At 35.6% G+C, this 25210-nt stretch overlaps 1 protein-coding gene and 1 pseudogene across 2 annotated transcripts in view; one reads left to right on the forward strand and one right to left on the reverse strand.

The window, feature by feature from the left end:
- The window catches only part of LOC149973044 (NLR family CARD domain-containing protein 3-like), a 572339-nt pseudogene that overhangs the window by 315458 nt on the left and 231671 nt on the right, over positions 1-25210 (reverse strand). The window lies entirely within an intron of this gene.
- On the forward strand, positions 2700-5691 carry LOC149973051 (uncharacterized). Its single transcript, XM_090214985.1, has one exon. It carries the CDS (start codon positions 3667-3669, stop codon positions 5689-5691), a length of 2025 nt encoding a protein of 674 aa, XP_090071111.1. The 5' UTR covers positions 2700-3666.

Consider the following 25210-nt stretch of genomic DNA (forward strand, 5'->3'; position numbering starts at 1 on the left):
AGTAGTGGGTTGTTAGAGATATGTAGATGTTATATTATGTAAAGTAGACTAGGTTATAATGTATAGTAGTGGGTTGTTAGTGATATATAGATGTTAAATTATGTAAAGTAGACTAGGTTATAATGTATAGTAGTGGGTTGTTAGTGATATGTAGATGTTTAATTATGTAAAGTAGACTAGGTTATAATGTATAGTAGTGGGTTGTTAGTGATATGTTATATTATGTAAAGTAGACTAGGTTATAATGTATAGTAGTGGGTTGTTAGTGATATGTTATATTATGTAAGGTAGACTAGGTTATAATGTATAGTAGTGGGTTGTTAGTGATATGTAGATGTTATATTATGTAAAGTAGACTAGGTTATAATGTATAGTAGTGGGTTGTTAGTGATGTTATATTATGTAAAGTAGACTAGGTTATAATGTATAGTAGTGGGTTGTTAGTAATGTGTTATATTATATAAAGTAGACTAGGTTATAATGTGTAGTAGTGGGTTGTTAGTGATATGTTATATTATGTAAAGTAGACTAGGTTATAATGTATAGTAGTGGGTGGTTAGTGATATGTTATATTATGTAAAGTAGACTAGGTTATAATGTAGAGTAGTGGGTTGTTAGTGATATGTAGATGTTATATTATATTATGTAATATAGACTCGGTTATAATGTATAGAAGTGGGTTGTTAGTGATATGTTATATTATGTAAAGTAGACTAGGTTATAATGTATAGTAGTGGGTTGTTAGTGATATGTTATATTATGTAAAGTAGACTAGGTTATAATGTAGAGTAGTGGGTTGTTAGTGATATGTAGATGTTATATTATATTATGTAAAGTAGACTAGGTTATATTGTAGAGTAGTGGGTTGTTAGTGATATGTTATATTATGTCATGTAGACTCGGTTATAATGTATAGTAGTGGGTTGTTAGTGATATGTTATATTATGTAAAGTAGACTAGGTTATAATGTATAGTAGTGGGTTGTTAGTGATATGTTATATTATATAAAGTAGACTAGGTTATAATGTATAGTAGTGGGTTGTTAGTGATATGTAGATGTCATATTATGTAAAGTAGACTAGGTTATAATGTATAGCAGTGGGTTGTTTGTGATATGAAGATGTTATATTATGTAAAGTAGACTAGGTTATAATGTATAGTAGTGGGTTGTTAGTGATATGTAGATGTTATATTATGTAAAGTAGACTAGGTTATAATGTATAGTAGTGGGTTGTTAGTGATATGTAGATGTTATATTATGTAAAGTAGACTAGGTTATAATGTATAGTAATGGGTTGTTAGTGATATGTAGATGTTATATTATGTAAAGTAGACTAGGTTATAATGTATAGTAGTGGGTTGTTAGTGATATGTAGATGTTATATTATGTAAAGTCGACTAGGTTATAATGTATAGTAGTGGGTTGTTAGTGGTATGTAGATGTCATATTATATTATGTAAAATAGACTAGGTTATAATGTAGAGTAGTGGGTTGTTAGTGATATGTTATATTATGTAAAGTAGACTCAGTTATAATGTATAGAGGTGGGTTGTTAGTGATATGTTATATTATGTAAGGTAGACTAGGTTATAATGTGTAGTAGTGGGTTGTTAGAGATATGTAGATGTTATATTATTTAAAGTAGACTAGGTTATAATGTATAGTAGTGGGTTGTTAGTGATATGTTATATTATGTAAAGTAGACTATGTTATAATGTAAAGTAGTGGGTTGTTAGAGATATGTAGATGTTAAATTATGTAAAGTAGACTAGGTTATAATGTATAGTAGTGGGTTGTTAGTGATATGTAGATGTTATATTATGTAAAGTAGACTAGGTTATAATGTATAGTAGTGGGTTGTTAGTGATATGTTATATTATGTAAAGTAGACTAGGTTATAATGTATAGTAGTGGGTTGTTAGTGATATGTAGATGTTATATTATGTAAAGTAGACTAGGTTATAATGTAGAGTAGTGGGTTGTTAGTGATATGTAGATGTTATATTATATTATGTAAAGTAGACTAGGTTATATTGTAGAGTAGTGGGTTGTTAGTGATATGTTATATTATGTAATGTAGACTCGGTTATAATGTATAGTAGTGGGTTGTTAGTGATATTTTATATTATCTAAAGTAGACTAGGTTATAATGTATAGTAGTGGGTTGTTAGTGATATGTTATATTATATAAAGTAGACTAGGTTATAATGTATAGTAGTGGGTTGTTAGTGATATGTAGATGTTATATTATGTAAAGTAGACTATGTTATAATGTATAGCAGTGGGTTGTTTGTGATATGAAGATGTTATATTATGTAAAGTAGACTAGGTTATAATGTATAGTAGTGGGTTGTTAGTGATATGTAGATGTCATATTATGTAAAGTAGACTAGGTTATAATGTATAGTAGTGGGTTGTTAGTGATATGTAGATGTTATATTATGTAAAGTAGACTAGGTTATAATGTATAGTAGTGGGTTGTTAGTGATATGTAGATGTTATATTATGTAAAGTAGACTAGGTTATAATGTATAGTAATGGGTTGTTAGTGATATGTAGATGTTATATTATGTAAAGTAGACTAGGTTATAATGTTGTGGCGAAATCTGCACAGAGCCTTCACCGTGCACTGCCACTTTAAGAGCGCATGAGCAGTAAGGAAGAAGAATATAAAGAGAGCTTGTTCAGCTCTTTGGGGAGGGGCTCTTTGGTGGCGCGACAGTTTGATTGTGTGTGCTGTGCTGCAGAAGTTTTGTTTGGTTTCAGCGTGTGTAGTTTATAGAGTGTTTAACTCAATCATCGGTGTAATCGCTCTAGGTCGTGGTTGTTTTTGTTTGGGACCACGCCCGTTATGGATCGCATGGATTAGTAGCAACATTGTTGCGAAGCTTTAACATACAAACCATCGGACAGTCAGACAGTACACCTGCACGCCTGAAGACCACAGCTAAGACCTCTCTTGTTCTCTTTCTCTTTTTCTCTTCCCTCTATCGTTCCAGTGCTTTACCCTGAAACAGACTCTCTATTTTTCCAATGCACTTCCCATTGAAGTGCATTAGAGCTGGACTATTATTGCCCTGCCTGAAGTATTTGGACATTTTAGTTAAAAGGGAGGTTGCTTGCCAATTGTGTATTGTTATGTGAACTGTATTGAGATGTACTAATGACATGTGGCTGAGAAGACTGGACATTTTTAAGGCCTTTGTTGTGTCGATGAACACCCCCCACATTCATACCCTCTGCACTCATCTACTAGAAAATAATACAGATTATTGCAAATCCTATGTTGATGACTGGGTTCGTTCTTGTATGAAGTTGCTGTTGAATTGCTCTCCCATTATTAGTATTAGTATTATTGTATGAGGTATTCTTGTTTGGGTTACCCCTGTGCTGTGATGTGGGTTTTATATGGTGTGTATTCTCTTTTCTCTCCACTGGCTATCTGGTAAACAGGCTACACTCTAGGCAGTCTCTTCTGCTGATGTGTGTGGGTCTGGTAGTGGTTCTCTCTATTCTACTCTTTTCCTTTCGGCATGGTTAATACCTGCCTGGCGCCCGAACAAAAGCTTTCTTTACCCCTCTCTAATAAATACCGCTACAGAATTGGCGCCCGAACAGGGACCTGAAGAGAAACACCCATGACACCATCCACACAAGGTTGAATCATGTCTTTTGTTGGAACCCCATACTGTGTCAATGTGGACACACCTGATGGTAATCATGTTCGGGATTCTTTCATTGTGGAAGGACTTAATGAACTAATGGAGTTGGATAGCACTGACCCTAATCCCCAGGTTTCTGGCTCACCTATAACATCTCCACCATTACCCTCCCCTCAAACCCTTCCGGTTACCCTGTCCAGAGAGACTGGGAGAGGTGTCTCTGTGATCCCTGGACAACTGGAACATCAATGGACACACACCAATCATAGTTTGACAATGCAGGAGAATGCCATTCGCAAACTCAGTGAATGTGTGGAGGCTCATCAGACAGATATGCAGAGGAGGTTGGATTACCTTCCCTGTCAAATGGAGGAAAACCAACAACAAATTGTTCAGAGACAGAAATATTTACAAGATTCTCTGAAGCAGGATATTCAAGGAAAACTGCACCGGTTCAAAACACAAATGGAAACTAACCATCATCAAGTCATACTCTTTCTTGAGGACGAACAAAAACGGAGAGCAGAGGAGTCAGCCTCTGTTGTGAAGGGAGTGTGTTCTTATCTGAAGGAAGTTATGGAGGACATGAAGAACTCTCTCACAGGGGAACTACGATTTTTGATTGAACAGACTCAAAAGGACACCGTTAATGAGATGGAAAAAGCACAGAAGGCCACAGACCTTCAACTGGAAGGGCTGCACCAGGAGGTAATGCAGTGCTTTTCCCTTCTGGACAAATCTTCTGCACCGCCCTCAGGTTTTACCTCTGCCACTGGCTTGGCCAGTAAGGTAATAGGAACAGGTAGTACTACAAAAACCCCTCTGAAGATACTGTTAAACAACAGAACTCCCGCTGCCACTGTCATGCCTCCTCTAGAGCGCTCCCTCCCTATCAAACTACTTTTCCCCACTTTTGGCAGCCCAGAAGATGATGTTGATCCACTGTTTTTCTTATCTAAGTGTAATGATTTTCTTTCTATCCGGCCCCTTACTGACTTGGAGGTTCTGGCCACCCTCCGCAGTGTTCTCCATGGTACAGCAAGAGACTGGTGGGAGATAGCCCGTGAACATGTGTCAACCTGGGAGGAGTTTCAAAAAATATTCCTCTTAGCCTTCCTCTCAGAGGACTATGGGGATGAACTGGCGGAACGTGTTCGTAACAGAGTCCAGGGTGAAGCAGAGCCAATACGGGACTTTGCCTTCTCCTATCGAGTTCTATGTAGAAGATGGAAGGCTGACATTACTGAGCAGGAGATGGTCAAACTCCTTCTTAAGAACATGGTTCCCCGCCTTGCTAGTCAACTTCGAGAACGTGTGCAAAATGTGGATGATCTGGTGCGTCTTGGGACTCAGTTTGAGAAGGACTGGAAGCGCCACCTCCAAACTAAAAACCCGGTTCCCTCATCCCAGTATACCAATAACTCTCCTGGGGCTAAACCGTCTCAGATATTTGTACCCAAGATCCAGGACAAAAGTCCAGTTATGTGTTGGAGGTGTAAAGTCCAACATCCTCCAGATTCTTGCCCGCTCTATGTCCAGCATAAGGATTCAGGAAAAGGTCGGAAAGGACCGAAGACTGAAAGTCTAGACAGGCGTGGTGGCTTGCATACAATTGGGTCAGCCTTAATGCCCACCATGAAGCCTTTAGACAGCACAGCTAGCGGTCTTATTCCTATTCCGCAACAACTATTGGTTCCTCTGACTGTTAGGAACTGGAGAGGGAAGGCCATAATCGACACAGGGGCATCTTACACCCTGATGCAAGAGGCCTTGTGGCAGAACATGGCATTACCTCATGAGGAGCTACAAACCTGGGAGGAGGGACCATTGTACTTGGCCAATGGAGAACCTACCACTCCCTTGGGCTGGATTAGTATAATAATACAACTGCATGGTGAGACTATTAACCTTGCTGTGGCAATTCTTGCAGATTCAAGCCTTGCATTTGCTGTAGTCCTTGGCCTAGACTTCCTGTTCTTCAGTGGACTGACCATCTCGATGTCCGAACCCTCCTATCGGGTTATATAATCTTCTGCTGATGTGTGTGGGTCTGGTAGTGGTTCTCTCTATTCTACTCTTTTCCTTTCGGCATGGTTAATACCTGCCTGGCGCCCGAACAAAAGCTTTCTTTACCCCTCTCTAATAAATACCGCTACAATGTATAGTAGTGGGTTGTTAGTGATATGTAGATGTTATATTATGTAAAGTCGACTAGGTTATAATGTATAGTAGTGGGTTGTTAGTGGTATGTAGATGTCATATTACATTATGTAAAATAGACTAGGTTATAATGTAGAGTAGTGGGTTGTTAGTGATATGTTATATTATGTAAAGTAGACTCAGTTATAATGTATAGAGGTGGGTTGTTAGTGATATGTTATATTATGTAAGGTAGACTAGGTTATAATGTGTAGTAGTGGGTTGTTAGAGATATGTAGATGTTATATTATTTAAAGTAGACTAGGTTATAATGTATAGTAGTGGGTTGTTAGTGATATGTTATATTATGTAAAGTAGACTATGTTATAATGTAAAGTAGTGGGTTGTTAGAGATATGTAGATGTTAAATTATGTAAAGTAGACTAGGTTATAATGTATAGTAGTGGGTTGTTAGTGATATGTAGATGTTATATTATGTAAAGTAGACTAGGTTATAATGTATAGTAGTGGGTTGTTAGTGATATGTTATATTATGTAAAGTAGACTAGGTTATAATGTATAGTAATGGGTTGTTAGTGATATGTAGATGTTATATTATGTAAAGTAGACTAGGTTATAATGTATAGTAGTGGGTTGTTAGTGATATGTAGATGTTATATTATGTAAAGTAGACTAGGTTATAATGTATAGTAGTGGGTTGTTAGTGATATGTTATATTATGTAAAGTAGACTAGGTTATAATGTATAGTAGTGGGTTGTTAGTGATATGTAGATGTTATATTATGTAAAGTAGACTAGGTTATAATGTAGAGTAGTGGGTTGTTAGTGATATGTAGATGTTATATTATATTATGTAAAGTAGACTAGGTTATATTGTAGAGTAGTGGGTTGTTAGTGATATGTTATATTATGTAATGTAGACTCGGTTATAATGTATAGTAGTGGGTTGTTAGTGATATGTTATATTATGTAAAGTAGACTAGGTTATAATGTGTAGTAGTGGGTTGTTAGAGATATGTAGATGTTATATTATTTAAAGTAGACTAGGTTATAATCTATAGTAGTGGGTTGTTAGTGATATGTTATATTATGTAAAGTAGACTATGTTATAATGTGTAGTAGTGGGTTGTTAGTGATATGTTATATTATGTAAAGTAGACTAGGTTATAATGTGTAGTAGTGGGTTGTTAGTGATATGTTATATTATGTAAAGTAGACTAGGTTATAATGTGTAGTAGTGGGTTGTTAGTGATATGTTATATTATGTAAAGTAGACTAGGTTATAATGTATAGTAGTGGGTTGTTAGTGATATGTTATATTATATAAAGTAGACTAGGTTATAATGTATAGTAGTGGGTTGTTAGTGATATGTAGATGTTATATTATGTAAAGTAGACTAGGTTATAATGTATAGCAGTGGGTTGTTTGTGATATGAAGATGTTATATTATGTAAAGTAGACTAGGTTATAATGTATAGTAGTGGGTTGTTAGTGATATGTAGATGTTATATTATGTAAAGTAGACTAGGTTATAATGTATAGTAGTGGGTTGTTAGTGATATGTAGATGTTATATTATGTAAAGTAGACTAGGTTATAATGTATAGTAGTGGGTTGTGAGTGATATGTAGATGTTATATTATGTAAAGTAGACTAGGTTATAATGTATAGTAATGGGTTGTTAGTGATATGTAGATGTTATATTATGTAAAGTAGACTAGGTTATAATGTATAGTAGTGGGTTGTTAGTGATATGTAGATGTTATATTATGTAAAGTAGACTAGGTTATAATGTATAGTAGTGGGTTGTTAGTGATATGTTATATTATGTAAAGTAGACTAGGTTATAATGTATAGTAGTGGGTTGTTAGTGATATGTAGATGTTATATTATGTAAAGTAGACTAGGTTATAATGTAGAGTAGTGGGTTGTTAGTGATATGTAGATGTTATATTATATTATGTAAAGTAGACTAGGTTATATTGTAGAGTAGTGGGTTGTTAGTGATATATTATATTATGTAATGTAGACTCGGTTATAATGTATAGTAGTGGGTTGTTAGTGATATGTTATATTATGTAAAGTAGACTAGGTTATAATGTATAGTAGTGGGTTGTTAGTGATATGTTATATTATATAAAGTAGACTAGGTTATAATGTATAGCAGTGGGTTGTTTGTGATATGAAGATGTTATATTATGTAAGGTAGACTAGGTTATAATGTGTAGTAGTGGGTTGTTAGAGATGTAGATGTTATATTATTTAAAGTAGACTAGGTTATAATCTATAGTAGTGGGTTGTTAGTGATATGTTATATTATGTAAAGTAGACTATGTTATAATGTAAAGTAGTGGGTTGTTAGTGATATGTTATATTATGTAAAGTAGACTAGGTTATAATGTGTAGTAGTGGGTTGTTAGTGATATGTTATATTATGTAAAGTAGACTAGGTTATAATGTATAGTAGTGGGTTGTTAGTGATATGTAGATGTTATATTATGTAAAGTAGACTAGGTTATAATGTATAGCAATGGGTTGTTTGTGATATGAAGATGTTATATTATGTAAAGTAGACTAGGTTATAATGTATAGTAGTGGGTTGTTAGTGATATGTAGATGTTATATTATGTAAAGTAGACTAGGTTATAATGTATAGTAGTGGGTTGTTAGTGATATGTAGATGTTATATTATGTAAAGTAGACTAGGTTATAATGTATAGTAGTGGGTTGTGAGTGATATGTAGATGTTATATTATGTAAAGTAGACTAGGTTATAATGTATAGTAATGGGTTGTTAGTGATATGTAGATGTTATATTATGTAAAGTAGACTAGGTTATAATGTATAGTAGTGGGTTGTTAGTGATATGTAGATGTTATATTATGTAAAGTAGACTAGGTTATAATGTATAGTAGTGGGTTGTTAGTGATATGTTATATTATGTAAAGTAGACTAGGTTATAATGTATAGTAGTGGGTTGTTAGTGATATGTAGATGTTATATTATGTAAAGTAGACTAGGTTATAATGTATAGTAGTGGGTTGTTAGTGATATGTAGATGTTATATTATGTAAAGTAGACTAGGTTATAATGTATAGTAATGGGTTGTTAGTTATATGTAGATGTTATATTATGTAAAGTAGACTAGGTTATAATGTATAGTAGTGGGTTGTTAGTGATATGTAAATGTTATATTATGTAAAGTAGACTAGGTTATAATGTATAGTAGTGGGTTGTTAGTGGTATGTAGATGTCATATTATATTATGTAAAATAGACTAGGTTATAATGTAGAGTAGTGGGTTGTTAGTGATATGTTATATTATGTAAAGTAGACTCAGTTATAATGTATAGAGGTGGGTTGTTAGTGATATGTTATATTATGTAAGGTAGACTAGGTTATAATGTGTAGTAGTGGGTTGTTAGAGATATGTAGATGTTATATTATTTAAAGTAGACTAGGTTATAATGTATAGTAGTGGGTTGTTAGTCTACGTTACATAATATAACATATCACTATGTTATAATGTAAAGTAGTGGGTTGTTAGTGATATGTTATATTATGTAAAGTAGACTAGGTTATAATGTATAGTAGTGGGTTGTTAGTGATATGTAGATGTTATATTATGTAAAGTAGACTAGGTTATAATGTAGAGTAGTGGGTTGTTAGTGATATGTAGATGTTATATTATATTATGTAAAGTAGACTAGGTTATATTGTAGAGTAGTGGGTTGTTAGTGATATGTTATATTATGTAATGTAGACTCGGTTATAATGTATAGTAGTGGGTTGTTAGTGATATGTTATATTATGTAAAGTAGACTAGGTTATAATGTATAGTAGTGGGTTGTTAGTGATATGTTATATTATATAAAGTAGACTAGGTTATAATGTATAGCAGTGGGTTGTTTGTGATATGAAGATGTTATATTATGTAAAGTAGACTAGGTTATAATGTATAGTAGTGGGTTGTTAGTGATATGTTATATTATGTAAAGTAGACTAGGTTATAATGTATAGTAGTGGGTTGTTAGTGATATGTTATATTATATAAAGTAGACTAGGTTATAATGTATAGCAGTGGGTTGTTTGTGATATGAAGATGTTGTATTATGTAAAGTAGACTAGGTTATAATGTATAGTAGTGGGTTGTTAGTGATATGTAGATGTTATATTATGTAAAGTAGACTAGGTTATAATGTATAGTAGTGGGTTGTTAGTGATATGTAGATGTTATATTATGTAAAGTAGACTAGGTTATAATGTATAGTAGTGGGTTGTTAGTGATATGTAGATGTTATATTATGTAAAGTAGACTAGGTTATAATGTATAGTAATGGGTTGTTAGTTATATGTAGATGTTATATTATGTAAAGTAGACTAGGTTATAATGTATAGTAGTGGGTTGTTAGTGATATGTAAATGTTATATTATGTAAAGTAGACTAGGTTATAATGTAGAGTAGTGGGTTGTTAGTGATATGTAGATGTTATATTATATTATGTAAAGTAGACTAGGTTATATTGTAGAGTAGTGGGTTGTTAGTGATATGTTATATTATGTAATGTAGACTCGGTTATAATGTATAGTAGTGGGTTGTTAGTGATATGTTATATTATATAAAGTAGACTAGGTTATAATGTATAGTAGTGGGTTGTTAGTGATATGTAGATGTTATATTATGTAAAGTAGACTAGGTTATAATGTATAGCAGTGGGTTGTTTGTGATATGAAGATGTTATATTATGTAAAGTAGACTAGGTTATAATGTATAGTAGTGGGTTGTTAGTGATATGTAGATGTTATATTATGTAAAGTAGACTAGGTTATAATGTATAGTAGTGGGTTGTTAGTGATATGTAGATGTTATATTATTTAAAGTAGACTAGGTTATAATGTATAGTAGTGGGTTGTTAGTGATATGTTATATTATGTAAAGTAGACTAGGTTATAATGTATAGTAGTGGGTTGTTAGTGATATGTAGATGTTATATTATGTAAAGTAGACTAGGTTATAATGTAGAGTAGTGGGTTGTTAGTGATATGTAGATGTTATATTATATTATGTAAAGTAGACTAGGTTATATTGTAGAGTAGTGGGTTGTTAGTGATATGTTATATTATGTAATGTAGACTCGGTTATAATGTATAGTAGTGGGTTGTTAGTGATATGTTATATTATATAAAGTAGACTAGGTTATAATGTATAGTAGTGGGTTGTTAGTGATATGTAGATGTTATATTATGTAAAGTAGACTAGGTTATAATGTATAGCAGTGGGTTGTTTGTGATATGAAGATGTTATATTATGTAAAGTAGACTAGGTTATAATGTATAGTAGTGGGTTGTTAGTGATATGTAGATGTTATATTATGTAAAGTAGACTAGGTTATAATGTATAGTAGTGGGTTGTTAGTGATATGTAGATGTTATATTATGTAAAGTAGACTAGGTTATAATGTATAGTAGTGGGTTGTTAGTGATATGTAGATGTTATATTATGTAAAGTAGACTAGGTTATAATGTATAGTAGTGGGTTGTTAGTGATATGTAGATGTTATATTATGTAAAGTAGACTAGGTTATAATGTATAGTAGTGGGTTGTTAGTGATATGTAGATGTTATATTATGTAAAGTAGACTAGGTTATAATGTATAGTAGTGGGTTGTTAGTGGTATGTTGATGTCATATTATATTATGTAAAATAGACTAGGTTATAATGTAGAGTAGTGGGTTGTTAGTGATATGTTATATTATTTAAAGTAGACTCAGTTATAATGTATAGAGGTGGGTTGTTAGTGATATGTTATATTATGTAAGGTAGACTAGGTTATAATGTGTAGTAGTGGGTTGTTAGAGATATGTAGATGTTATATTATTTAAAGTAGACTATGTTATAATGTAAAGTAGTGGGTTGTTAGAGATATGTAGATGTTAAATTATGTAAAGTAGACTAGGTTATAATGTATAGTAGTGGGTTGTTAGTGATATGTTATATTATGTAAAGTAGACTAGGTTATAATGTATAGTAGTGGGTTGTTAGTGATATATAGATGTTAAATTATGTAAAGTAGACTAGGTTATAATGTATAGTAGTGGGTTGTTAGTGATATGTAGATGTTATATTATGTAAAGTAGACTAGGTTATAATGTATAGTAGTGGGTTGTTAGTGATGTTATATTATGTAAAGTAGACTAGGTTATAATGTATAGTAGTGGGTTGTTAGTAATGTGTTATATTATATAAAGTAGACTAGGTTATAATGTGTAGTAGTGGGTTGTTAGTGATATGTTATATTATGTAAAGTAGGCTAGGTTATAATGTATGGTAGTGGGTTGTTAGTGATATGTAGAAGTTATATTATGTAAAGTAGACTGGGTTATAATGTAGAGTAGTGGGTTGTTAGTGATATGTTATATTATGTAACGTAGACTAGGTTATAATGTATAGTAGTGGGTTGTTAGTGATATGTAGATGTTATATTATGTAAAGTAGACTAGGTTATAATGTATAGTAGTGGGTTGTTAGTGATATGTAGATGTTATATTATGTAAAGTAGACTAGGTTATAATGTATAGCAGTGGGTTGTTAGTGATATGTAGATGTTATATTAAGTAAAGTAGACTAGGTTATAATGTATAGTTGTGGGTTGTTAGTGATATGCAGATGTTATATTATGTAAAGTAGACTAGGTTATAATGTATAGTAGTGGGTTGTTAGTGATATGTAGATGTTATATTATGTAAAGTAGATTTGGTCTCCTCTGTAATTACGTCCAATATTGCTTTCATTTTTTTGCAAATACAGAAGCTAATATTTGTAGTCGTTGAGCAGACAGACTGGACGTCAATTATCGAGGAGAAGCAAGTCTTTCTTAGGCTTAAGAATGAATGTAATCAGACCTGGAGTCAACCTGGGAGGGAGAGCATTATTTACAATGTAATCAGACCTGGAGTCAAACTGGGAGGGTGAGCATTATTTACAATGTAATTAGACCTGGAGTCAAACTGGGAGAGAGAGCATTATTTACAATGTAATCAGACCTGGAGTCAAACTGGGAGAGAGAGCATTATTTACAATGTAATCAGACCTGGAGTCAAACTGGGAGGGAGAGCATTATTTACAATGTAATCAGACATGGAGTCAAACTGGGAGGGAGAGCATTATTTACAATGTAATCAGACCTGGAGTCAAACTGGGAGAGAGAGCATTATTTACAATGTAATCAGACCTGGAGTCAAACTGGGAGGGAGAGCATTATTTACAATGTAATCAGACCTGGAGTCAAACTGGGAGGGTGAGCATTATTTACAATGTAATCAGACCTGGAGTCAAACTGGGAGGGAGAGCATTATTTACAATGTAATCAGACCTGGAGTCAGACTGGGAGGGAGTGCATTATTTACAATGTAATCAGACCTGGAGTCAAACTGGGAGGGAGAGCATTATTTACAATGTAATCAGAAAATACCAACAGAAAAGGGACTAACTGTTCTGTAAACAGTTGTGTAAAACTCAGCAGATATACCATCAGTCCCAGGAGACTCATTATTTTTAAGTTGTTCAATAGAATAAATGATGTGTTCAACTATAATAGGGTCATGACACTGTTCCCTGTGACACTGTGACACTGTTCCCTGACACCTCACAATACTGTAGAAGATGAGGACACCACACAATACTGTAGAAGATGAGGACACCTCACGACACTGTAGAAGATGAGGACACCTCACGACACTGTAGAAGATGAGGACACCTCACAATACTGTAGAAGATGAGGACGCCTCACAATACTGTAGAAGATGAGGACACCTCACAATACTTTAGAAGATGAGGACACCTCACAACACTGTAGAAGATGAGGACACCTCACAATACTGTAGAAGATGAGGACATCTCACAATACTGTAGAAGATGAGGACACCTCACGACACTGTAGAAGATGAGGACACCTCACAATACTGTAGAAGATGAGGACACCTCACATTACTGTAGAATATGAGGACGCCTCACGACACTGTAGAAGATGAGGACACCGCACGATACTGTAGAAGATGAGGACACCTCACAATACTGTAGAAGATGAGGACACCTCACAATACTGTAGAAGATGAGGACACCTCACAATACTGTAGAAGATGAGGACACCTCACAATACTGTAGAAGATGAGGACACCTCACAATACTGTAGAAGTTGTAACTAAAGATGTAACTAAAGATGTAGATTAATGTGGGATCATCTGTGATGAGACCAGTCATATTTAATTGCTGAATTGTATTATTTTACAGTGGTATTTTTCAAACCTGAAAAAAAAGATTAATTTAGTTCATCCTCCTCCATTTCTACCTACATCTGACTAAGGTTCCGTCTGCTTTCAGTTTATACATATCATCCAACTGGTGTTGTAGATCAAACAGAACAGATTTAACCTCTTCTGAAAGACTTTCAACAGGCTTTTGAACAAGACAGGTGATCTTTGTAATTACACTTTCTTCTTCAGCTCTCCTGGTCTTGGCAACAATAATCCAGTTTCAACTGACCTGAGCCATAGGACCATGCCCCAGGAATACCTGACATGATGACTCCTTGCTGTCCCCAGTCCACCTGACCGTGCTGCTGCTCCAGTTTCAACTGTTCTGCCTTATTATTATTCGACCATGCTGGTCATTTATGAACATTTGAACATCTTGGCCATGTTCTGTTATAATCTACACCCGGCACAGCCAGAAGAGGACTGGCCACCCCACATAGCCTGGTTCCTCTCTAGGTTTCTTCCTAGGTTTGGCCTTTCTAGGGAGTTTTTCCGAGCCACCATGCTTCTACACCTGCATTGCTTGCTGTTTGGGGTTTTAGGCTGGGTTTCTGTACAGCACTTTGAGATATCAGCTGATGTACGAAGGGCTATATAAATACATTTGATTTGATTTAATCCATGTTTTCTTGCATATCTTCCTCTTCTTAAACAGCTCTATGATCAGTAAGGGCCATTATCAGAGATCAACAGTGTAATGTCAATATAAACAACTCTATGATCAGTAAGGGCCATTATCAGAGATTAACAGTGTAATGTCAATATAAACAGCTCTATGATCAGTAAGGGCCATTATCAGAGATCAACAGTGTAATGTCAATATAAACAGCTCTATGATCAGTAAGGGGAGTGACCAGGATGTTAACAGAAATAGCCTGTTAATCAAAACATTTAGACACCAACCAAAGATCTGTGGTGATTATCTGGAGTGGGTCTTATTACTCCAAGTGAAAGACTCGTCATTAGGAAACTTTACTCTCCAAATATCTAGAATATCAAACCTTTCCATAAACTGCCTCAAACTAATATTCATAGAAATGGACTGTCCTGGAGGCCAAACTAATATTCATAGAAATGAACTGTCCTGGAGGACAAACTAATATTCATAGAAATGAACTGTCCTGGAGGACAAACTAATATTCATAGAAATGAACTGTCCTGGAGGACAAACTAATATTCATAGAAATTAACTATCCTGGAGGCCAAACTAATATTCATAGAAATGAACTGTCCTGGAGGACAAACTAATATTCATAGAAATGAACTGTCCTGGAGGACAAACTAATATTCATAGAAATGAACTGTCCTGGAGGCCAAACTAGTATTCATAGAAATGAACTGTCCTGGAGGCCAAACTAATATTCATAGAAATGAACTGTCCTGGAGGCCAAACTAATATTCATAGAAATGGACTGTCCTGGAGGCCATCTGTCATTTAAATGATTCAGAGAAATATTGAAATCCCCACCTACTATAAGTAAAGCTTTAGGGAACTTGGTTAGCCTACTATAAGTAAAGCTTTAGGGAACTTGGTTAGCCTACTATAAGTAAAGCTTTAGGGAACTTGGTTAGCCTACTATAAGTAAAGCATTATAGGGAACTTGGTTAGCCTACTATAAGTAAAGCATTAGGGAACTTGGTTAGCCTACTATAAGTAAAGCATTAGGGAACTTGGTTAGCCTACTATAAGTAAAGCATTAGGGAACTTGGTTAGCCTACTATAAGTAAAGCTTTAGGGAACTTGGTTAGCCTACTATAAGTAAAGCATTAGGGAACTTGGTTAGCCTACTATAAGTAAAGCATTAGGGAACTTGGTTAGCCTACTATAAGTAAAGCATTAGGGAACTTGGTTAGCCTACTATAAGTAAAGCATTAGGGAACTTGGTTAGCCTACTATAAGTAAAGCATTAGGGAACTTGGTTAGCCTACTATAAGTAAAGCATTATAGGGAACTTGGTTAGCCTACTATAAGTAAAGCATTATAGGGAACTTGGTTAGCCTACTATAAGTAAAGCATTAGGGAACTTGGTTAGCCTACTATAAGTAAAGCATTAGGGAACTTGGTTAGCCTACTATAAGTAAAGCTTTAGGGAACTTGGTTAGCCTACTATAAGTAAAGCATTAGGGAACTTGGTTAGCCAATGGAGAATACGCTTTTCCAAAGATTCAAGTCACTGATAATTTACAAGTTTGGAATTGAACCAATGAATGTCGGTAATAATGATGATGTCGTTACAGTTCATGACAAGACACAGAAAGTGACCAATAGGGTCCCATTCTGAGTGTAAAATACTTCCATTGAACTGATTCATTAGAGTGGTGACTCCAGCAGAGAGTTCAGAACCAGGAGAGAGACACAAATCATTTCCCCACTGAGATCTGTAGAAGTTGACATAAGTCTGTTTTAAGCTGTTTGGCAAATATAAAAATAAGGCATTGTGCTTTACATGATTTCTTAACCCCCCGGCATTGAGTGAAACTGTAGACAACAACAAAGTGGAATATAGAACAGAAAGTACTATGAGATAAACAACAATAGTAAAAACTCTAGTAAAACTGAGAAGAAACCCTTGTTGCACAACATATAGATTTAAATGATTGAGTGAGAATAGTGGAGCATAACAGAGAACTGTCAGACCTCCATATAGATTTAAATGACTGAGTGAGAATAGTGGAGCATAACAAAGATAACTGTCAGACCTCCATATAGATTTAAATGATTGAGTGAGAATAGTGGAGCATAACAAAGATAACTGTCAGTCCTCCATATAGATTTAAATGATTGAGTGAGAATAGTGGAGCATAACAAAGATAACTGTCCGACCTCCATATAGATTTAAATGACTGAGTGAGAATAGTGGAGCATAACAGAGATAACTGTCAGTCCTCCATATAGATTTAAATGATTGAGTGAGAATAGTGGAGCATAACAAAGATAACTGTCCGACCAAGATACAAGAGAGCTCACTGCCTTTACTGCAGGTAAAAACAGCAAAAGTGAGAAAAAAAATAAAATAATCTATATCAATTACTTCAGTAGTCATGTTTAGTTAGAACGAAAGTTAAATCACCTCAGAGCTGGGAGTGAGATCTGCTCACATCAGAGGTAGATAACTAGGTATGTTGACTATCAGTCACAGTCTGGGAGTGAGATCTGCTCACATCAGAGGTAGATAACTAAGTATGTTGACTATCAGTCACAGTCTGGGAGTGAGATCTGCTCACATCAGAGGTAGATAACTAGGTATGTTGACTATCAGTCACAGTCTGGGAGTGAGATCTACTCACATCAGAGGTAGATAACTAGGTATGTTGACTATCAGTCACAGTCTGGGAGTGAGATCTGCTCACATCAGAGGTAGATAACTAGGTATGTTGACTATCAGTCACAGTCTGGGAGTGAGATCTGCTCACATCAGAGGTAGATAACTAGGTATGCTGACTATCAGTCACAGTCTGGGAGTGAGATCTGCTCACATCAGAGGTAGATAACTAGGTATGTTGACTATCAGTCACAGTCTATGACCGTCCTCAAGGAGGAACATCAGCATGTTTCCACTGTCCATACCTGCCTACTCCTTTAACACCAGAGACAACATGATTAATGTTTCCACTGTCCATACCTGCCTACTCCTTCAACACCAGAGACAACATGATTAACGTTTCCACTGTCCATACCTGCCTACTCCTTTAACACCAGAGACAACATGATTAATGTTTCCACTGTCCATACCTGCCTACTCCTTTAACACCAGAGGAAAAATGACTAATTTGGACTATTAAAAGGGCCAGGATGAACCAAACCAGTTTACAGGCAAATACTTAGAAGGGAGGAATAAAGCTCCCCAACATGTAATTATATCAAGAAGACTTTATAACTGCCCTGATAGGCTCTTTAGTGACAACTCTAATCGCACAATTATATCGAGAAGACTTTATAAATGCCCTGATAGGCTCTTTATGGACAACTCTAATAGGAAAATTATATCAAGAAGACTTTATAACTGCCCTGATAGGCTCTTTATTGACAACTCTAACAGGACAATTATATCAAGAAGACACTATATCTGTCCTGATAGGCTCTTTATTGACAACTCTAATAGGACAATTATATCAAGAAGACTTTATAACTGCCCTGATAGGCTCTTTATTGACAACTCTAACGGGACAATTATATCAAGAAGACTTTATAACTGTCCTGATAGGCTCTTTATTGACAACTCTAATAGGACAATTATATCAAGAAGACTATAACTGTCCTGATAGGCTCTTTATTGACAACTCTAATAGGACAATTATATCAAGAAGACTATAACTGTCCTGATAGGCTCTTTATTGACAACTCTAATAGGACAATTATATCAAGAAGACTTTATAACTGTCCTGATAGGCTCTTTATTGACAACTCTAATAGGACAATTATATCAAGAAGACTTTATAACTGTCCTGATAGGCTCTTTACCTACAACTCTAATAGGACAATTATATCAAGAACACTTTATAACTGTCCTGATAGGCTCTTTATTGACAACTCTAATAGGACAATTATATCAAGAAGACATTATAGCTGTCCTGATAGGCTCTTTACCTACAACTCAAATAGGACAATTTGGGTCGACACAGTTATAAAGAACTTAATGCCCCATTTGGAGCATCATATTATCTGAGTCAACACTTAAATGTGGGACTGCAGAATCCCATAATGTCCCAAACTAAGAAATATGGATTCAGACAAATAAGAGACAGACATCTTCACCTTTCCTGACAAGCTCTGCTTCGTTATGGAACAACCATGAATACTAATTAGGAGGAAAGGTGGTTGTCTGGAGAGAGTGGGATAGGTTTTGTTTTAGCCTCAACACTAATACATTTCACTTCTGCTTTTAGTGTCAACTTGAATTAGTGTGGCTGTGGAAGACCAGTCCCTTGATGATGTCTGCAAGTGGCTGAGTACCAATGATCTCCATGATTCCATCCCATCATTCCAAGGTTCACAATCTTTCTGAAGAATGCCAACTCTATTCTATTGTCCACTTTGCCACGAGCAGACATTCTCTGTGTCCAGACTACTCACACATATTGGCCTCTACCACCAGCATGAACCACATGTTCTAACTACCTGTGGAGTTAATGGGTGTGGGAAAACAAATAGATGTTTCAGCTTCTACCGGTCACACATCTACCAAAACCACACAGAGATTTTAAGAGCCAACTTAGATGAGAATTGCCCTCATGATGAATTTGAGACTGGGACTGATCCCATTGAAGATGACATGAGCGACGTAGAGAGTCTGCCAGAGGCTGAATATGTTCAAGACACAGAGATCAACACTGAGCAGCTAATTGAAGGTCTCAAAAACAATATCTTATTTATAAAATCAGGAAAGAACACTGCATCTCAGCTACGGTACAGAATAGCATTGTTGAGGACCTCAGAACCATGTTGATGCATTATGACCCACTACAGTCCCCTCAGGTTTCATCTGACAAATAAACTAATAAATGTGGTTGAACAGGACGATCTCAGGGACTTGCTTAACAACTCTGCAGTATTTGAGGAATGCATTGGATGCATAATCTCTGAGTGGATGCTGGAGCATTACTGTGTGAAAGAAGTGGGCGTTGTCAGGACAACTGAAGTACCACTGAGAAACAAAGAAGGTTATAAAACAAGGTGATTTCAATACAGCTACATTTCCCCCAGGCTACATGAATATAAAGAGACATGAGACAAAACAATCATAATGAATCAGATTACATGGTGTCGTGGAAATTTCCTCTATTTACCAAATCATGGGAGCAAACCACACACACAAGTCAGAGTTAGTTATAAAAGTCCATCTTTAATTATATACAGTGCCTTGCGAAAGTATTCGGCCCCCTTGAACTTTGCGACCTTTTGCCACATTTCAGGCTTCAAACATAAAGATATAAAACTGTATTTTTTTGTGAAGAATCAACAACAAGTGGGACACAATCATGAAGTGGAACGACATTTATTGGATATTTCAAACTTTTTTAACAAATCAAAAACTGAAAGATTGGGCGTGCAAAATTATTCAGCCCCTTTACTTTCAGTGCAGCAAACTCTCTCCAGAAGTTCAGTGAGGATCTCTGAATGATCCAATGTTGACCTAAATGACTAATGATGATAAATACAATCCACCTGTGTGTAATCAAGTCTCCGTATAAATGCACCTGCACTGTGATAGTCTCAGAGGTCCGTTAAAAGCGCAGAGAGCATCATGAAGAACAAGGAACACACCAGGCAGGTCCGAGATACTGTTGTGAATAAGTTTAAAGCCAGATTTGGATACAAAAAGATTTCCCAAGCTTTAAACATCCCAAGGAGCACTGTGCAAGCGATAATATTGAAATGGAAGGAGTATCAGACCACTGCAAATCTACCAAGACCTGGCCGTCCCTCTAAACTTTCAGCTCATACAAGGAGAAGACTGATCAGAGATGCAGCCAAGAGGCCCATGATCACTCTGGATGAACTGCAGAGATCTACAGCTGAGGTGGGAGACTCTGTCCATAGGACAACAATCAGTCGTATATTGCACAAATCTGGCCTTTATGGAAGAAAGCCATTTCCTCTTACTTCTACCCCCTCCTTTTTCGAACATTCTGTTAAAAATCGCGCAACTTTTCAGCGTCCTGCTACTCATGCCAGGAATATAGTATATGCATATGATTAGTATGTGTGGATAGAAAACACTCTGAAGTTTCTAAAACTGGTTAAATCACGGCTGTGACTATAACAGATCGTGTGTTTCATTGAAAAACGCAAGAAAAACTGCTATCTGAAAGCTAAAAATAATTTCCATAAGTCACTTCCATGAGTTGTTAAAAGAGGACAAAATTTAATATCGACCTGCATGCAATTCATACAAATTCCACACGATGTCGCCATTGTCGTCATTTTCAATTGCATTTTTTGTTGGAAAATCCATCTCTGGCTTCCGTTTCTTCCAGTCTTCACCCGGATGTTGTTAATGTGGACATTGGCAGCCATTGATTTGCAAACGAGGAGCTATTGAATATACATCGCCCTGTAATCATTTTGATAGATTATAAACGTTTACTAATACCTAAAGTTGGATTACAAAAGGATTTCGAAGTGTTTTGTGAAAGTTTATCGTCGACTTTTTTAATTTTAAAAAATTACGCAGCGTTTAAAAACGATGTTTTTTTCTGAATGACACAGCTTCCATACAAAGCTATTTTGGGTATATATGGACCGATTTAAACGAAAAAAAGACCCAATAGTGATGTTTATGGGGCATATAGGAGTGCCAAGAAAGAAGCTCGTCAAAGGTAATGAATGTTTTATATTTTATTTCTGCGTTTTGTGCTGCGTCGGATAAGCAGAGTCTTTGTTTACGTCGCATTCAGGCATTTTCAGGTGGTGCATGCTATCAGATAATAGCTTCTCATGCTTTCGCCGAAAAGCATTTTAAAAATCTGACTCGTTGGCTAGGTTCACAACGAGTGTAGCTTTAATTCAATACCCTGCTTGTGAATTTTGATCAAGGTTTGAGTTTCAACGAGTACATTTAGCATTTAGCGTAGCGCATTTGCATTTCCAGGTGTCTACTTGAGACATCTGCGTCTCAAGTAGAGTCAAGAAGTTTTAATTAATCAAAACCTGTCTAAACATTTTGCTTTTTTTGTTTTGTTCTTTCATTATATTTATTATTTCAACACTTGATAAGCAAGCAATTTTTCAAATGTGGTTTGAACTGGGTGACCTGGTAACCTCGATGTGAAAGTCCAGCAATTGACGTGGGATAGGTGGGGCAGGTTTGAGACTGATCTAAGGAATAAACAAGAAAAATACATATACTATATACTACATATAAAATAAATATACTTTATTTCTCAGCTGCCTGACCAATGTCTGTAAGTGAATTAATAACTTTTAATTGCTAAATATTTCCAATAGATGGGAGCATAAGAATACAAAGCATCAGTTATAGGCTACAAGCAGCAATATGATGGACCATGAAGCATCAGTTATAGTCTACAAGCAGCAATATGATGGACCATGAAGCATCAGTTATAGTCTACAAGCAGCAATATGATGGACCATGAAGCATCAGTTATAGTCTACAAGCAGCAATATGATGGACCATGAAGCATCAGTTATAGTCTACAAGCAGCAATATGATGGACCATGAAGCATCAGTTATAGTCTACAAGCAGCAATATGATGGACCATGAAGCATCAGTTATAGTCTACAAGCAGCAATATGATGGACCATGAAGCATCAGTTATAGGCTACAAGCAGCAATATGATTGACATAAAAAAGCATGCGGCCACAGACTATATGTCCCATGAGGTTCTAAAATGGTCACTCATTATTTTAGTTAGCTATATATCTCGTATTAGGGCCGTGTTGCTTTTGGGAGAGCAAAAATATAGTGATTATAGCAGTTATTGAACCTCAGGTACATAATCACTAGTCAGAACCTCAACCTTAGTATACATGCATTATAAAAAATCATGTTAATATCTGATATTGTGAGTAAACAACCTCGGAATAGAAAAGACAAGATTGCGCCAATAAATTACATCATCATAAATGTAAGTTTACCTCAACATGCTTTTAGCAGGGCTGAGTTGACTACTAGTTGACTACTAGTTGACTACTAGCGAGAGAAGGCAGAGCGGGTCAATGCTGGTTGATGAATTTGACAATGAATGTACTGGGAAAATATGTTTTTCTTGACCAGATGTGACTGAATTAATGTTCAGGTTTATTGATAATCATTATATTAATGAAGTATAATTTCAAAACATAAGCATAAAAACAGGTAATAATAAACATGAATCATAATTATGTTACTTCACAGTAATCTGTTAAATACTGTTTCAGTCCTTCCTCCTGTGTTAGCAGTGTGGAAAGGGACAGAAAGAAGCACACAGGAGTTTTCCTGTGAGGGGGAGTGGTGGTGTATCCAGGGAGAAAACTAAACTAATCTTCTGAAATGTCATTAGGGGTCTTATGCTGCCATCTATTGGAATTATGTAGCAACTGCAGTAGTACTGAATAATGTGTAATTCCTTACAAAATTACTAAGAATTGCAAGATATTACATTTTGTAGTTCATTTTGCCACTTACAACCATAAAATAACAATTTATAACTTAACAAACAATGAAACTGACATAAACCAAAAACACAATACATTTAGGTAATTATATAACTTTACATTTATAGTTATATAGGTAATTATATAACTATTTATTTAGATGGGTGACATTATCTGCCAAAGTAACAGCCCTGTAAACAAATAAGAGCTCTCCAGTAGGAACCAAATAATTCAAAGGACATTTTCAGAAAAGTGAGGTTAAAAGTTTATCATTTTTAAAAGCAGAATTACTTTCCCATTGTTCCTCAACTGTAGTGTATGATATACCATTTTCTAGCTCTGAGTCTCTACTTTTATCTTTTGTGAAATACACAGTTTCAAATTTTGCGACATGAGCCCTTCGGTCAAATTTGACTGTATAAAACCTAGCAGTACTACTGATTTCTCTGATAGTGAGGCAGATATATATTATTACTGTGTAAAACCTAGCAGTACTACTGATTTCTCTGAGAGTGAGGAAGATATATAGCATTTAGCAAATACCCATTACTATTTGTCTGAAATGAAACCATCAAGTGATAGATTTTAAACAAATACATTGAACAAACCCATCCAATGATTTGATAGTGAACAAACACAAAAGTCTCTTTCTTTAAGAAACAAGCAAATTTAAGGACATTTCTGAAAAGTGATGTATAGCGTTCTGGAACTCTTCTTATATTTCCCCAACTGAGCTCAGAGTAGATGAGAGATGTAATGTTTGTCTCTGCTGTGTTGAAGCCCAATCCAGCAGGAGAGACCAGCCTCCCCTGGACCCAGCTGCGTGTCCATGAAGAGTGACTGGTCTATGGATCAACCTAGAAACTTTAGAGAGGGAGACTTTTCTACTGAACAAAGGTAAGAAGAACTCATGGGTCCTGGTCAGTGAGTTAAACACTGTCTCAAGTCATTTCTCCTCTCCCATTTTCACATTTACTGTTGTTGTTTTCATAATCCATAGGCTAATCCTTTTGTCCATTTGCATAGTCCTAAAACAATATTAAACAAACACAACATTCCCTCCCTGTGTGTATGTGTGTGTGTGTGTGCACTCCCTGGATGAGGAGATGTAATCTCATGTTTTGTCCACAGAAACCAACAGGGGAGATCAGAGTCAGAGATTCTCAGTGGTCAGTCTTCCCAGAGTCATCAAACAGACCTGGCCTCCATATTCAGTGTATGTGGTCCTGTTATGTACATTTGTTTTTGTTTACCTCAAGGTAAGTTGATCTGTCAATCATTCATTAATGTGTTGATGAGAAAGCATTTGTTCTCTTGCTTAACTTAGTTACTTGTGTCACACCCTGACCATAGTTTGCTTTGTATGTTTCTATGTTTTGTTTGGTCAGGGTGTGATCTGAGTGGGCATTCTATGTTGTTTGTCTAGTTTGTCTGTTTCTGTATTTGGCCTGATATGGTTCTCAATCAGAGGCAGGTGTTAGTCATTGTCTCTGATTCGGAACCATATTTAGGTAGCCTGTTTTGTGGTGGGGTTTGTGGGTGATTGTTCCTGTCTCTGTGTTTGTTTGCACCAGATTGGGCTGGTTTTGACGTTACGGTTAGTGGTTCGTATCATCTTTATTAAAGATGTATCAAGATAAGCTGCATTTTGGTCCTTCGACCGAAGAAAACCTTTACAACTTAATTTATTTCAGTTGCTTGAAAAGAAAATTATGACATTTGTGAAGAACGAGCTGAAGATGTTCAAGATGATTCTTAGTCCAGAACTCCCAGAAGGCTTTGAGAATCAGAAGCAGGATAAGGAAGTGGTGGAACCTGAAGATGAGCAGCAGGAGAGCAGTGCCAGAGAGGGGGCTCTGAAGATCACACTGCACATCCTGAGGAAAATAAACCAGAAGGAGCCTGCTGACACACTGGAGAAATGTAAGATCTGTCTGACTCATGTTGAATGCTGTTTTATAACATTTAAAAGCTG

The sequence above is a fragment of the Oncorhynchus mykiss genome, chromosome 21 (genome assembly GCF_057628025.1).
Source record: "Oncorhynchus mykiss isolate SJ-2025 chromosome 21, ASM5762802v1, whole genome shotgun sequence".
Taxonomy (NCBI): domain Eukaryota; kingdom Metazoa; phylum Chordata; class Actinopteri; order Salmoniformes; family Salmonidae; genus Oncorhynchus; species Oncorhynchus mykiss.